The 16,300-nt window shown below is 34.6% G+C and overlaps 1 protein-coding gene across 2 annotated transcripts in view; it reads left to right on the top strand.

Moving 5' to 3' along the window:
• SPEN (spen family transcriptional repressor) overlaps positions 1-16,300 on the top strand; it is a 76,868-nt gene that overhangs the window by 22,780 nt on the left and 37,788 nt on the right. The window contains exons 2-3 of one of the 2 annotated variants that reach the window (XM_081056148.1): positions 1,927-2,247; positions 5,364-5,840. In XM_081056148.1, the coding sequence (XP_080912274.1) occupies positions 1,927-2,247; positions 5,364-5,840 (798 nt within the window). Of the gene's footprint in view, positions 1-1,926; positions 3,511-5,363; positions 5,841-16,300 lie in introns of both variants that reach the window. The other variant, XM_081056149.1, reaches the window with a different exon arrangement.

Below are 16,300 nucleotides of genomic sequence, written 5' to 3'. Positions count from 1 at the left end.
TTAATGTGTTCCATTGTATGCATATACCACATTTTATCTGTTCATCTATTGATGGACACTTGGGTTGTTGTCTTTTGACAATTTTAAATAATCCTGCAGTGAACATTGGTGTTACACATAATCTATTTGAGCTTCAGTTTTTAGTTCTTTTGTGTATATGTGTACGAGTGGAATTGCTGGGTCATATGGTAATTCTGTGCTTGACTTTTTGAGAAAATGCCAAACTTTCCCACAGCGGCTGTACCGTTTTACAGTCCACCAGCTTATGCATGAGGTTTCAAATTTCTCCACATCCTTGCCAACATTTGTTCTTTCCTTTCTTTTCTTTAAATAGTAGCCATCATAGTGGGTGTGAAGTGGTATGTCATCTTGGTTTTGATTTGCATTTTCCTGATGACTAATGATTTTTAGCATCTTTTCCTGTGCTTTATCTGCCATCTGTGTATCTTCTTTAGTGAAGTAAGCGTTTTGCCTGTTAAAAAAAAATATAGGTGAGTTGTAAGACTGCTTGTATCTAGATACATGTCCTTTGTCGTATATGTTGGAAGGTATGTTTTAATGTTTGGAAAGAACTATTTTGGTTTCTTTTTTTTTTTTTTAAATTAGATCCTTTTATCAGTTCATTGACACCAAAAAATTTTGTTGCTTTTAGTTTAGTTGCCTTTTGAAACTGGATTTTATGTTTGTGTTTTCCCGTGAGAGGTAATAACTTAAACTGTACTAGAGGATATAAAAAGAAAAGTTCTGCTTTGTGATAATGTTGTCGGCTTCTTCAGGGGAAGTGTAAATTATGATCTTGGATTGTCAGCAAATAGGAGTGCTATATTTAAAAGTGCTGTGCCTGTTTTTCTAGAAGACCAAATTGCAAGTACATAAAATATAATTAACTCCTAATGAAATTTGTAGAATTTTCATGAATTTTTTGATTCCAAGTAATTATATTTCTTACATTACACATATGCTTCAAAATATAAAAGGTGCCCTAACATTTTTCTTGGAATAAACATTGTTTTTTGGAATAAAAATGAGAATATATAGTTTATCAAAAGATTTTCTTAGATTTATTAATTTATATGAAAAACAGTTTTAATTATACCTAAATTATACATTTTAACAGTTTTCTTTTAATGCCCTGGAAAAGAAAATTAAATAGCAAAATATTACATTAAAAGAATTAGATTGTCACTTGCAAAATGATACACAAAATATTTGGTTTTATTTTGCCTTCAAGTAAGGAGTATTTGATATCACGTTTCTTTCAGTAGGATCATTTTCACTTAATGAATTAAAATGAAATCTGTAAAATAGCTGCTTTAGTTACAGTTTTTACTTTCATAAAAATCTTTTCAGATTTCTAAGTTACTTTGGTTAATCTTAAGTTCAGTATCTTTTTTCAGAATGTAAAAATTCCTGAAAAGTTCTGAGAGATTTGTTTCAGCTAAATGTTTTAGAAAGGTAAAAGGTAGTTTAATAAATGTTACATTTAAGAAATGAGACACTTAAAAAAACAAAAGACAGGCGGCCTGTTAGCTCTGTTGGTTAAAGCGTGATGTCATAACACCAGCGTCGCCGGTTTGATCCCTGCGTGGGCCACTGTGAGCTGTGCCCTCCACAACTAGATTGAAACAACTGCTTGACTTGGAGCTGATGGGTCCTGGAAAAACACACTTTAAAAAAAAGGAAAGAAAAGGAAAAAAAGGAAATGAGAGTAATAAAATAATGTGGTTAAAACATTTATAAATATTTGCCCCAAGAAAGAAAAATGGGAGTGTAAATGACATTTTTAATGTCATTTTGCAACTCCTCCCCCGTACATACATAGTCATACATAATGTAAATGACCTAAAAAAAAACCACCAAATTTTCAAAAATTATTTTTGTAAAATTATTTCTGTGCAACAATAATGTTGACTTTATTTTTTCCAGATATGGCCGCGTGGAGAGTGTCAAAATTCTCCCTAAGAGGGGATCTGAAGGAGGAGTGGCTGCTTTTGTGGATTTTGTGGACATCAAAAGTGCACAGAAAGCTCACAACTCAGTCAACAAAATGGGAGATAGAGACCTACGCACGGATTATAATGAACCAGGCACCATTCCGAGTGCTGCTCGGGGATTGGATGATACAGTTTCCATAACATCTCGTAGTAGAGAGGTTTCTGGGTTCAGAGGAGGTGGTGGAGGGCCTGCTTATGGCCCCCCACCATCACTTCATGCACGAGAAGGACGTTATGAGCGGAGACTTGATGGGTAAGTTCCAAGGTTTCTGTAGGCAGGTATTTTGTATTTGATATGGTGAGAAACAGAAACTCATATTTAGGGGCCCCAGATGGATTTAAAGTTTTGGGCATTCTCAATGTTTCCTATTTTGGGTTGGAAACGGAAGTGATTTCTATCCCAGTGGCTGGTGTCTTATGGAATCGTAGAGGATATTTCCTGCAGCTGGTTGGATATCTACTCCTGAGATATAAAGTGGTGGAAGATTTTATATGGCAGCGTCATTTTTGGAGTTACCTGTCTTCTAGAATTAATTATTTCTTCTCTTGGATAATGTTAAGGCCTTCCTTGGATATATCCCTTATACCTGATGGAGCTATTTGGCTACAGATTTTGTGGTTGTACTATATGGAATATTCCTGGAATATTAGAGCCTACAGATTCTTATAGAAGTTAATATCTGCTTCTCAGTTTTCACTACATAAAGTGTACAAAAGAATTGGATTGTCACAGAAAAACCTAACAGACCGTAATGATTCAACCGCTTGGATTCTACAAACAATACCTTAACCTGGAAATGTGTACTTGGATGAAGAAGACTGAAGGCAATGTTTGATTTTTCCATTTTGGATCTACACAGTTTTCATGTTGGAATTATACTCCTTGATGGAATGGGGGAAATTTGAGATGATGGACGTTCCTAAATCCTGGAATATAGCCATTCTTTTCTAATTGCTGGAATGTATGGGATGCCATGCAGTCGAAATTCCATTAGCCCAGGGGAAGAGGATTACTGTCTTCTTTCTTAAGCGAGTTGCTGTCCAATTAAAAGTACTTTAGCTTTGAACATATGGTGGTGATCAGTTGTGGATACAGCATTCAAAATTGAATGAGCTGGATAACTACAAAGGTGAACTATTGGCGAGCAACTATGCTGTCCTCATTTGGTGGAATCGTAGAGGATTTTTCCGTTTCTGTCAGCTGCCTGATTCATACTTAGGGCTGGAAATTTTTATGAATGTGGATCAATTTATAATTGTCTACTAACTCAAGAAAGAAGTCTGGGGGTTTGAGAGTTACAGTTTGTCTGGGACTACTTGCTTCCAGTGGAATTATTTTATCTGGTCACTAAGATTTTTTTTTTCCTTGTGGTTCATCTAAATATCATTTGACACCCTTGCCCATTAAGAAGGTGGATTACCCCCATAAGAGGGGCCAAAATTGGGGAAGTTATGTTCACAATTCTCTCCCTAGATTTAATTGGGATTATAGGTCGTGTTTCCACACTTGGAAAAGGTTGGTATGTCCTGAGCTGTGTATATTAGCCCCTCTCCTAACCCAAGTCAAACTTTCTCTTTTTCCCACTAACTCTAGAAGTATTTAGTACTAATAGATGAATCAAAGAATAGCTATTAGATTCAGCTCTGCTAGCTCTTGTGCCTGCCTTCTGTATCTTCCTAATGGATAAAAACTTTGCAAATTTATAAAATATCAGCTGTAGCAGTAATTCTTCTAGAACTGTTGCCTATTGCTTCTGTTATATCATTAATAACTGCTTTCACTGATTAACATTTGATAGGGTGCTGATTGAATTATTTATGAAAATTTCTCTTAAATATCAAAGGAAGCTCTCTTGTTTCTTAGACATTGAAATATCTGTTCAAATTCCAGAAATGTAGTGAATAAAAAAGAAAGTCATTTAATACATTTAAATAGAAAAGATATTATCATTGAATTTCTTTTGCCATGCCAGTTGCTTTTCATAATAGCTACAAAAAGCAAAAATAGCCTGGGAAAGTATGGTTGCTACTAAATGAGATGGTGGGTGAAAAATGAAGATTAGTGGAGAGATTTGGAATCTAGACATGTATTAGGGACATAATATTAGTTGTAAGATTTTTGCCAGATATTCTTCATTGGAGAGATTCTAATTCTTTTGTATTTTTCATGATTCTTTAATCTCTTTTGATAGAAGATAAATCCAAAGATAAGTTTGAGAAGAAACTCAACCTTAAAGTTGAAATTCAAGTGAAATGGTCTTTTAGAGACTCAGGAAGTGAGTTCTGGTTTCCTACAAAAGTAGAAAATTTAAGATTTCTTTATAGGATTAGACTTGTTTTTAAATACTGACACATAGTTGCATGTGTGTAATTGTACATGCAAAAGTTTTTATACTTTTAAGTTTACAAATATTTGTGTCCTACGGAAAAAATTTTAAGTTAAACTATTGCTCTAGCAACCTTAGAGAATCTTAACAGTTCCCAAAGTTGCCTAATTTCATCACAGGCAACTTGAGTATAGCCAAAGCCTAAGATAACATATTTCCTGTAACTATTAAGTACATATATTAATAAATTGAATCATTGAATAGGTGTTTTAAAAATTTTGTGGAATTTGATAGCACAAGGAGATTAAACAACTTATTCTTTAATTAAATTTACCATAGAATATGTGGCAATCCAATATTTTATATCCTAAGTGCTTTTTTGTTTGTTTGTTTTTCTTTTTAAGATTCCATTTTTATTATTAAATGTGATTGTTTGGGCACAGCAATTTATATAATCTAGTAGTATTTATAATTACCCAAGAAGTCAAAATTTAATGAGAACAAGTTACACTTAACATTTTTTTCTGGACTTCTTTGAAAATGCCGTTACAGCTGGGACATGCATCACAATAGGGCTTTCATGTCTGTGTTAAAATGTATCATGCCTAAAATAAATTTGCAAAGTAAATAAACGTTTGGTATATATTTTAATGAGATGACAGTGTAGCACACTTTGATATTCAAATGACGGTCTCTTCTTGTTCCATTAAACTTGAAATGAAGAGGAGATGACATATGTATATTTTTGTATATAAGGCAGAAAACCCTTATAAAAAGAGCTGCTAACTGACTTGCAGAATACTAGTCATGAAAGCCCAATATACAGTTAAAACAATAATTGCTCAGCTGAGAAAATAAGTTTTGGAGTCAAGTAAAATATTAAGCTTGTTAGTGTTTGCTTATTAAGTCGGTTAATGCTGTTTATAAAATGACCAGTTGCAAAGACAAAGACGATGCTGAAGTGAATGTTTGCATGACTTGCTTTTAGTTTTGCTTGCCCTTTTCTGATTGATTAAATATTTTTCCCCCCTCCTAAATGCAGGGCTTCAGATAACAGGGAGCGTGCTTATGAACATAGTGCCTATGGACACCATGAACGGGGGACGGGAGGATTTGATCGGACAAGACATTACGATCAGGATTACTATAGAGATCCTCGCGAGCGGACTTTACAACTTGGGCTCTATTATACTTCTCGGAGTCGAAGTCCAAACCGTTTTGATGCACATGACCCCCGATACGAACCTAGGGCTCGGGAGCAGTTTACACTGCCCAGTGTGGTACACAGGGATATCTACAGGGATGATATTACCCGGGAGGTACGAGGCAGAAGGCCAGAGCGGAATTACCAGCACAGCAGGAGTCGGTCACCACATTCATCCCAGTCTAGAAATCAGTCTCCTCAGAGGCTGGCTAGCCAAGCGTCTAGACCAACAAGGTCCCCTAGCGGCAGCGGCTCTAGGAGTAGATCCTCCAGTAGTGATTCAATCAGCAGCAGCAGTAGTACCAGCAGTGACAGGTAGGTTAACAGCCTTTGGTTTTAACAGACGAGATGTTGAATAAATTGTCACAAATTGTTGATGATCAATGCTAATGATTTTTAGCTTAGTAGTACTTTAAAAAGAGTAATTTTGGATTATGTATATGATGAGTTAAACTTTGAATAGTGTGTGGCCATTGAATTAACCATTCTGTCAAGTACCCAAAGCTAAGTGATGATTTGCAGATACTATTTCATCCTCCAGATGCTCAATATTAAAATTGTCAAAGGAAGAAAAGTGGTAACTGTTATCTATAAAGCAGATCTTGTGCCACTTAAAATGTGGTATTTTTTAAAATTTTTAAATTTCTCAGCTGTATAATACTAACATTTCTAATTCTGGTTGAAAATTCGTAAAAACTGGTTAAAGATGTATTGGTAAAATATATTTTTGAAACTTTTATTATAAATGACTGAATCAATTTATGAATACATTTAAATATCAGTGTGGTAGCCAATTTATAAACTCAAGTAGAAAAGCTTTCTTTAAATGCAGGTTGTAACTTTGTTGTTCACTAAGGCTGAGTAAGCTAATTTCATTAGTTGGGAATTGTTTTACAAAGGAGTTTTATTCTAAAAATGAAAAATAATAAAGATAATCTTGTCAGGAAATAGCTTAGAAGTTAGGTGTGTGGATTTTGATGTCACAGATCTAGGTAGACAATATAGTTTGCTACTTTCATAATCTTGGACAAGTTACTTAAGCTCTCTACGCCTCAGTTTTCTCATCTTTTATAAGAACCTTGCTTTATAAAGTTATTGTGAAAATCAAAATGAAAAAAATGAACATAAAGTGCTTAGCTTGATAACCATATATGTTAAATAAAAACTGCCTTATATAATTGCTAGCTATTATTATTCCTACTTCAAATGTTGATAGTCTGAGCGTTTCCCATTTCCAGTTGTTATTCAACCTGCTAATCCTAGATATCCTTGTTTTAACTTTAGGTGGTGTATATTTTAAATTTACAGGATACAAATTCTCTGACCTGATTAAAATGTCCAGGTTAATTATTTATTATCCTTTTTTTGGTATTGCTTGCTTAGAATTAATGTAAGAAAAGTAAATGATCATATAATTGATAAATGGTTCTTTTAGGCCTCCTAAATTTTCTGATTTGAAATAATAAATGGAAACATTTTATACATCTATCTAGATATAATTCAAATATTTTGGAAGATGTAGCATATTATAAGGAAACAACACTTAGTTGAGGAAATCAGGAGAGTTAGGTTCTGGCCTTAGCTTTGCAGCTCTGTGACATGAATGAGAATCCTTAACTTTTCTTGGCTTCATTTGGTATACTGTTGAGATAAAATGATTGACAAGATTCATTTGAACTCTGTAAACTGACTGTAAAATCCTGTCATGTCCCACCTTCTACATAGAATTATTTAAAATACTCAAATTTTAGTCATTTAGCCATTTAGTCATCCCCAAACCTACCTCATTAAAGGGATGCTGCTGTATTACCTTGGATCAAAACTTGTTGAAAAGCCAACCAGTTGTGGAGGAGTTGAAGTTAGAGGAGCAACATGATACGAGGCCTTCACGGTACTTGGTGCGAGTTACAGTGGTTTGGGAATCTAGCTTTTAGCATCGTAGGCTCAAAAGCTTGAACCCAGAGCTGATGTGATAAATTTGATGTCCCCTGTTTACATAATCAAAAAAAACAGTTGTGTGCCTCTGAATATTTATAGTCAGAAAGGTAACTGCCACAAAGGTAAAGGCAGATGAGCTTAGAAAATCTACATGGGGGACGAAATTCTAGTCGTAGAGGATATTTCCTCTTCTGTCAGCTCCCTTATTCATACTTAGGGGCTATGAAGGATACATAGGACTTAAGCAAGAAGAGATGAGTTTTAGGCTAGACGGGGAACATGGTGGGCAGAAGGAACAACTTGAAGAGATAAAAGTGGATGGAATTATGTTTTGAGAACAGATAATTTAGAATGACTTAACCACACTAATTTTGGGTTTTCTTTATGCAGAGATGAGCTGTTGAAGGATTTTGAGATGGGAGATAGCTTGTTGAGATCTGTGCTTTAGAAGAGGCATCTGGTGACTTAGAATAGGAAAGACAGAGATTCTGGTTAGGAGGCTATTTCAGTAACTCAGAGAAGGAAGATTTGGACTATGAGAGTGGAGAGATATTGTATTAAGAATTAGATTTTGTTGTTTTATGAAAAACAGTGAATTTTAATGATGGGTCTTTCAGTACTGTTCTGTAACAACAGGACAGGCCTGTGCACACTGCAGAGCCTAGTATATTGCCTTCCTCAGAGTACATGTTCAACAAACAGTTCTGAGATACAACAAACACTGAGATATAATTCTTAGTTAACACAAAGTATAAAGCAAAACCGATGTGAATAGCTAAAAGGTTTGGTCACTATATTGTGATTGAAGCAAGTGCACAGAAATAAAACCCTTTGGTGTTCAGAGCATATCCATTATTCCTGGGTTCAGCCTCCCTTTTATCGGATTTCCTCTTTTCCTCTATAATTATGTTGACTTCAAAGTATAATATTTTGAGATATTATGTAGATTCCGAATGTTCAATAGCCTTTTGGAAGAAATAAGTTTGTAATCTTTAAAGTTAATGATTGTGAAACTGACATTCCAAGTCCTTTAAAAAATGTTTAAAAATTAATGCCTTATAGTAGACAAAATACAGCTTGGTTTTATCTATAGAAACAGGTTCCTATTCTGTCTGCATGACTGATTGGGAAATTATTCACCTTCCATCCCCCATAATTGTTACAGTTTTGGTGAATAGAATCCTAGCAGTGCATTTCAAATGAGTAAACATGGAATTAATGGCAGTCTAGTTGTGAAGTCCTTATAAATGTTAACACCTATTGTTTTTGCAAAACTGTTCACAGTATTTAACTGGTAAGAACTGGAGTTTAATGGTATAAATTTTCCTGTATGCAAGCTCTGTGCTGCTGTATGTCTTTCTTTCTCATGGTCATTTAGGGAGTCACTTATACTTTCAACAGAAAAATTTACATAAACTTCACAGAAGCATTTATTTTAAAAGCCCTTGAGTGAAGATTGTGAATGTACCTTATTTCTGTAGTTTCCTATTACTGGATTCCCTCCCCCCCCCCCCTTATCATGTTGTAAGAATTTTCTTTAATTCAGGCCAAAGGAATTGAAGGATTTGTTGAAGTTAAATTAGTTCACAGACTTTCCTGATATCTTAAAGTGGTTTTGACTGAGCTTTGTTTTCCAGTTTTTTACTTTGATCACAGCCAGAGATGACTGGGCTGTCTCAGGGTCCCTGAACTTGGATGGAGGGAAAAAATTACATCTTTTCCCCTAACCTGTAACAGAAATTAAGCATTGTCTCCTAGTACGAAAGCAGGCAACACAAAACCGTAATATTAACAGTATGAGGTATTTTGTGACCAATATAAATCCACAGGTAATTTATTGTTGCACATATCTCAAAATTGGGCTTATATTCATTATTACTGGGAAATAGCTATTATACTTAATGTTAGGTGTTATTTAATGTCGGTAAAGAAGTATTACTGTATCACAAACATGTAAACATTTTAATAATTGTGTCCATGTAATTGATTTCCTTTTTATTCTTACTTATTTTACGTTATACATTTAGAAGCATTCTGAAAATGGTCCATGGATTTCACCAGATTGCTGCAAAGGGTTTCTGGCACCTTTGTATTTGCAGTTAGCCCTTGATTCTACACACTCTAAAGGTTTACTGAATGACTTGAGGCAGTGGCACAGAGGGGAATGGATGAAGGGGGAATGGAAGGGAGTAGAGATTTGGATAATCCAAAAAACCTGTTTCTTGTTCCATCTCCTCTCCCTGTCAATAGGCTACTTCTCTAAATCTCTTTTTAGGTGAAAGTTAACTTTTGAGTACATTCAGCCATTCATTTATTTAGTTAACAAATAGGGCTATTTTTGCGCACCAAATTTATGGAATAAGATAGCAGGTTGTGTGGTGCCTCAAGAATAGAACTAGTTTGGGTTAACCATTGACTATGGCTAATCCAAAACAAGACCTACATATGGCTAATTAAGAGTTACCATGTAATTAGGTGTCTATGGCTAGGTGCATCTTTCTAGCTTTACCAAAGGCAGCCCCAAATTCTGCCCCCTTAAAATATTTTTTGGGCTTCTGGTCAGCATTTTCCTATTTGTTCCTCTATACGTGTTGGTTTGTCTAAAGAAGAATATGTCAGGTAACTACAGACTTTTACTGTTTCTAATCGCAGAAATAGGCATTTAGAGTACAGTAAGCAAAGATAACTACATGAAAATAACTATAGTGGGTGACATTTCATTATCTCTTGTCTCTGTGGCTTTCAGTAAGCCATGTGGTCTTAAATTGTGCTTAGTTAACTATTTGAAGAAATCAGAATTTTAGAGCAACCTTTCTTAGATTTAAAAAATTGGAATAAGTTGATTTAAATAATGTATTGATGAAATTTTATGAACTTTTCTTTGTATAATTGTTACATTATTAGAATATCTTTTTTGAATTGTCATATAAGTTGGAAGATACAAGGAAGAAGCTGGGGGACAGTAAGGAGAAGAGAGGGACACACACAAAAACAATTCCAAGGCAGGAAAGTTGATATGTGAAAGAGCCTTTGTGATGTTTGTTTAAAGCAAGTAAACATGAAGCATGTAGAACTTGGAGCAGTCAGACTTTTCACTCTGACTCTGTATTATGATAGGGTATGGCATGCATGCTTTATGCCCCTGTCTTGTCCAGTATGTTAGCTTTGCATTAGAATAATTTACTTTTTATTGAAAGAATTGAAAAATATTTCTTATTGCTGGTATTATTTGTAGAACTTGTGTATTTCTTTTTAATTATATGTTTTGAGTAAATTATATCAAAATTTGTCCACAACCCCACTCAGTTTTTCTAATATTAGATAGTTTAAGATTATTTTGCCTGAATTATAAACAGTAATTACAATTTTGAACAAATTGTGGATTTTTACAACAGATACAATTTAAAAGAATTGTGGCTCTTTTAACTAAAAAAGTGTTAGCATTACAGCTTCCAATCTAATAATCATTTTTTTTCTATAAAGGCCAATTCTGCAAATCATTTTGTGAACAATCCAGACATTGTAGATTATAGTTTCCTAGAGGGGGAATTTTATTCAAATGCCCTTTTGTCTGTGATATGATGAGGAAGTTTTGTAGTTCATTTATTTTAGTTATGAGACAATTTCCTTTTAAGTTTATGTAGAAAATCTTTCAAAATTGCTGTCATCTTGGAACCTTGTGAAAGGATATTGGATGAGACTGAAAAGGTGAGAGGGGGAAACCGTTGGGAATGGTGGCATTGCATATATCAAAGTGATACTAACAGTGTACCTTTTATTTCTCTTATTTTGTAAAAATAAGTGTAAGTGTGCTTATTTAGAATGCTGATTGGGGAAAGGAATGCTCGTTTTATTACCTGTCTGTACAATTTGCTATGATTTATATTAAGTGCTGGGCACTGTCAGATATGGCAGCAGTTTTATTTTAATACATATGTGAAGTAAAAGGCAGTTCTTAAAATGTTAAAGGAATTAATAATTAGTGATTTTTTACGGTGATTGTTAAAATGTTTAATCATAAAAACGCATTTGTCTGAATTTTTATCATCAGAAGTGATCTATAATGAATAGGCAGATAATTTCTGGATTCATTTGGAGATAAAAATTTTGCTGCGTTGTGCTTTTTTTTAACTTTTTTTAAAATATTTTTTTATTGGGGAAGGAGAATAAGACTTTATTGGGGAACAGTGTGTATTTTCAGTACTTTTTATTGGGAGACAGTAGTATGTTTTTCCCAGGACTCATCAGCTAGCTCCATCCAAGTCAAGTTGTCCTTTTCAATCTTAGTTGTGGAGGGTGGCAGCTCAGCTCCAGATCCAGTTGCCATTTGTTAGTTGCAGAGGGCGCAGCCCACCATTCTTTGCGGGAGTCGAACTGAGAACCTTGTGGTTGAGAGCATGCACTCCAACCAACTGAGCCATCTGACCTCCCTGGAGCTCAGCGGCAGCTCATTGACTTCATTCTAGTTGCGGAGGGCGCAGCTCGCTGGCCCACGTGGGAATCGAACTGGCAGCCCTGTTGCCCAGAGCTCGCGCTCTAAACAACTGACCCACTCGTCTGCCCCACATTGTGCTTTCTTATTCTCAGATATATTTTGTAGGGTCAAAATAGTTTGTATTCACAGAAGAAAGTCACTACCACTAAAAATAATGCCTTTTAATCTTGGAAAAAGTTGATATAAGTGAAATAAACTGTATTTGGTGATATTGACGTGAGAGTAGAAATTAATTAAGTTGGTTTTATTGCATAATATCAGCCTTTCTCCTTTTTGCTCCTTTGTTTATACCTGTCAGTTTGAGATAAATCACTTAAATTGATTTTTTGTTTGTGTTTTTTGAGTGTGTAAAGAGAAGGTACTTGTGCCCAGAGACCATTGAAACATAAATTATGCTAATTAAAATGTGAAAATCAGTGATTAGATGTTTATTGATTTTTGGTATAACAAGTGAAGTCTATGTTTTGGGAGCAGAGGACGTTCAAGGAGGAACAATAAAGTTTTATCTAAGCCTTTTAAGAAGCCAAAGTCAAAGATGATAAATATTCTTAGAAAGGATATTTCTTTATTTTTTGCCCCTTATTTTCATTTAAAATGAAAATATTTGCACTCTAATTTTAAACCTAAGTAAAATACTATGTTGCTTTAAATAGCTGATTTATTTCTGTATTTCACAATCATTCTTTGCCTGCTTTATTATTTTGTCCTTCTGCCTCATTTTTACTTTCTTAGATAGTTGAAATTATCTAAGATTTCAAAAGCGAGAATGTCTTGCTGAAAATCAGTGTTATGACTAAAATGTATTCATTGGTCTGGACCTTTACCTATTAAATGAAGTTTTTATCTTGAAATTTGCAACTCTTATTTGTGATGGAATTCAATAAAAGCCAGCTAGTGGTTTTATCGGCTGTATGATTAACTATTATCTCTCCTTGAAATATTGGTATCAAAGTTCTTTAAAAACTTACCTACTTGGAGGGAGAAGGGTTGGTGGAAAAGGAGAACAACAGGTACGTTGGTGTAGCTGCAATGCTGGAGAAAGTTTTTAGATTTAAAATGTACATGAAGTCATCTCCTTTGAGTAGCTGCCTTGTTAAGTACCTATTACTTTCCAAAAGAAGCAGCATTTGCTCCTTCCTTTAATGCAATTTTGGGGCTGTTTCGCAACATGGAATAAATGTTTAGCAGTACGTGCTTCGGTGATATGTATATACCGGGAGTGCCAAAAAATGTATACACATTTTAAGAGATTTTATCTTAAAATGTGTATACATTTTTTGGCACCCTCTGTGTACACGTGTGTGTATGTACGTGTATATGTGTATATATATATGTGTATGTATAATGTTTATATAATATTTTTATTTTATTTTATTAGTAGTACCGTGTTTCCCCGAAAATAAGACCTAGCCGGACAATCAGCTCTAGTGTGTCTTTTGGAGCAAAAATTAATATAAGACCCGGTATTATATATTATTATGTTATGTTATACTGTATTATTATATTATATATTACATTACATTAGAACTTACAGTAAAATAAAATCTTATATTAATTTTTGCTCCAAAGGACGTATTAGAGCTGATTGTCCAGCTAGGTCTTACTTTCGGGGAAACACGGTATTTTTTTTTCCATTCCATTAGTGGCAGGCAAACTGCAGAGATCACTTGAGCCCACATTTTTGTAACACATTCCTTTCTAGGCTGCGGTATGGTTTATTATTGGGCAATAAGCTGTATACAACCTTCTGTCTTTTGGGGTCATATTAGCCAGACAAGCCTTATTTGTTTTAAATATGGAAAATGGAAGTATTTGCCTTCTGATTGCCCTGGTGGGCTTAACTTCTTTATGGAGATCTATAAATAATAGATCAGGTTCTTTTCTGGTTTTCGTTTTTTTGTCAAGTACAACATTTCAGTAAGGCTTTCTAGAGGTGTAGGTGTTCTCAGCATTAGGGTTCTATATGGAATAGGCAATCAGTTTTGGAAACAAGTGCTGAGCTAACCCAAATTTGCTCTGTATTAGGAACCCTGCTTTCATTTAAATCCTCCGCTGCTCGGGAAATGACAACAAGGTAGACTTAGCTTTGAGAGCAAATGAGAACTTGTTGTGTGCCGCCTGGGTAGTCAATGTGTCTAAATATTGTGGGGAAAGCTTGGAACTGCTTGTTTGTGACTCAAACCAGCCTAATCTGGAATCATCCAGTTTGAGTTAGTTGGCTGCTTGCCACCTCCCAGAGGCTTCCTTATTTTGCCAGAGTTTCTGCCCGGCCCTCAGCCCAGGGGGTGGGGCAGGGTGAGGGGACCAGGAAGGCTGTGCACTGTGACTGGGCAGGCTGTAGGGAGGAGCAGCTAGAAGTGGCTGCTCGCTAAGCGAGGTTTGCTCCCAGGGAAGAGGCAGTGCAGTCCCCTCCCCAGGAAGGAGGGGAGGACTAGAAGGACGAGAAGCTGGTGTGAACTCTACTATTTTCAGTCGTCTTTCTGTTGTTACTCCCTAGCTTTAACTGTAACTTGTCTTCTGCCCTTTAGAACCTAAGGCTTGAAAAACAGCTTCTGCCATTCCATTGCTTGGGTATGTCACAAACATGGACTACATTTGGTGATAAAGAATTACCAAAATTTTATTTTATTAATTAATTACCAAAGTTCCCCAGGAGCTTTATTAGTTAGTCTGTTTGAAGTAAAGTCCTGTCTCTCCCATACCCCTTTTCATTCTTTCCACTTGGATTGTGCTGGGATTTATTTTGGTTTGATTGATAGGTGGAAGGAATGAAAATAGACTTAGGGTAAACTTGTGACCTGGTATCTTGTGAGTTTTAATTTAATCTCGATGTAACTTTTTAAAATGTTGCTTTAAAAATTGAAAGGTAATTCAGATTAAAGTCCTAAGTAACAACTTTTAAAATTAAAAATGATATGCCAAATTGTATTTGACTTGGAAGCAAACTCTTTTAAAAAAAGCAATATTATGCTTTAATCACAAATTTTTAGTCTCATGGTTACTTTGTGAATAAGAGCTTCTTTCTCAGTTTGCCTCTTTGAGAAATAAGGGAGTTAACTGATTAAACAATGCCTAATTTCTGATCAGGGAACACCCAGAAATCACTAAGAAATATTGAAGCCATAAATAAAAGAGTACATTTATTTTTATCTTTCTGATGCCAGGGTTATATAGAAAATGGAAATTTCCATAGCCTTGCTTGTGTTTTAAACTTTCGGCATGAGTTTGAAACCTCTGTTAGTCTATTTTACTTATGGTAGAAGTTTACTCAGCACTTTTGGTGATCTTGTTCTTCTCTTTTACCTTTTTGGGTTGTCTTCACTTGGAGACTTTCTATGGTCATTCTCAGAAGCCGTGGTATAATTTCACTCTGCCCTGAACAGGAATCATTCATGCACAAGAAACAAAGGATAATGTGGTATTCTCATTTTAAAATAAATTAAACATTAGCATTTTCTAAAGCTCAGAATTAGCCAAAATGTCATCACAGGCACTTTCCCCTTACTTAAAAAAAACAAAAAAACAAAAAAACCTGTGTCTTAGAGTACAAACCACGTGATTGCCTTTATCAATAAAGGGGAGTTTTGTGATTGCTTCTCTTGTGAGAAATAGAAAGAGCACCCTCTGGTAATTTATTTACTTAAATTATTAGCCGTTCATTAAATTATATGCTATCAGAGTTTAACTGCTGCTGGAAATTGTATAAAGGCACCTCTACAGAGCATCTTTCCAAATTTACTTCGTGTGATAAGTGAACTTTCCAGATAGATAAAATAGTAAGTGAAACATATTTTAAAATTAACTTTGCAAAATAGAGTTGGTTTCTCCTAAGAGTCTCAGAGTCATACTCTAAAAACTTTTCTTGGTGTAGAAGAGATTAGAAATATATGTTAAATGAGGGTAATAAATTACATTCTTAGAATCAGGTGGGAAAACACTCATTATAGCTTAATAAAATAGGGCTGGCTTAGAATTTGGCTTAGTTAAAATTAACCGTTTGAGATTTTCTTAATGCCATTAAATTAAAAAAATATATTTTTGATGGCTTAAGTGCATTTTATTGGTTTTCTTTCATAAAAAATTTTTTTTAACTTGTGTGAATTGTGGGTGTAATCCCGAACAAGGGATGGTGGTTTTTTTGCTGTTTTGCTTTTTTTTAAATCATCAACAAAGATAGTTTTAAAGTTTAAAGTGGTAAGTACCCTGTAACTAAATTCTACTTTTTTTTTTTTTTAAGTAATTCTGTACTTTTAAAGAGGAAATGTGTGCTTGTAGGTATCATTTTGCTGACTTATTGGAACTACCTGTAATTATAATGAGAAATATATGTGACTATCAAGAT

The sequence above is a fragment of the Rhinolophus hipposideros genome (genome assembly GCF_964194185.1).
Source record: "Rhinolophus hipposideros genome assembly, chromosome: 8".
NCBI lineage: Eukaryota > Metazoa > Chordata > Mammalia > Chiroptera > Rhinolophidae > Rhinolophus > Rhinolophus hipposideros.
This window is presented reverse-complemented; position numbering and strand designations above follow the sequence as displayed.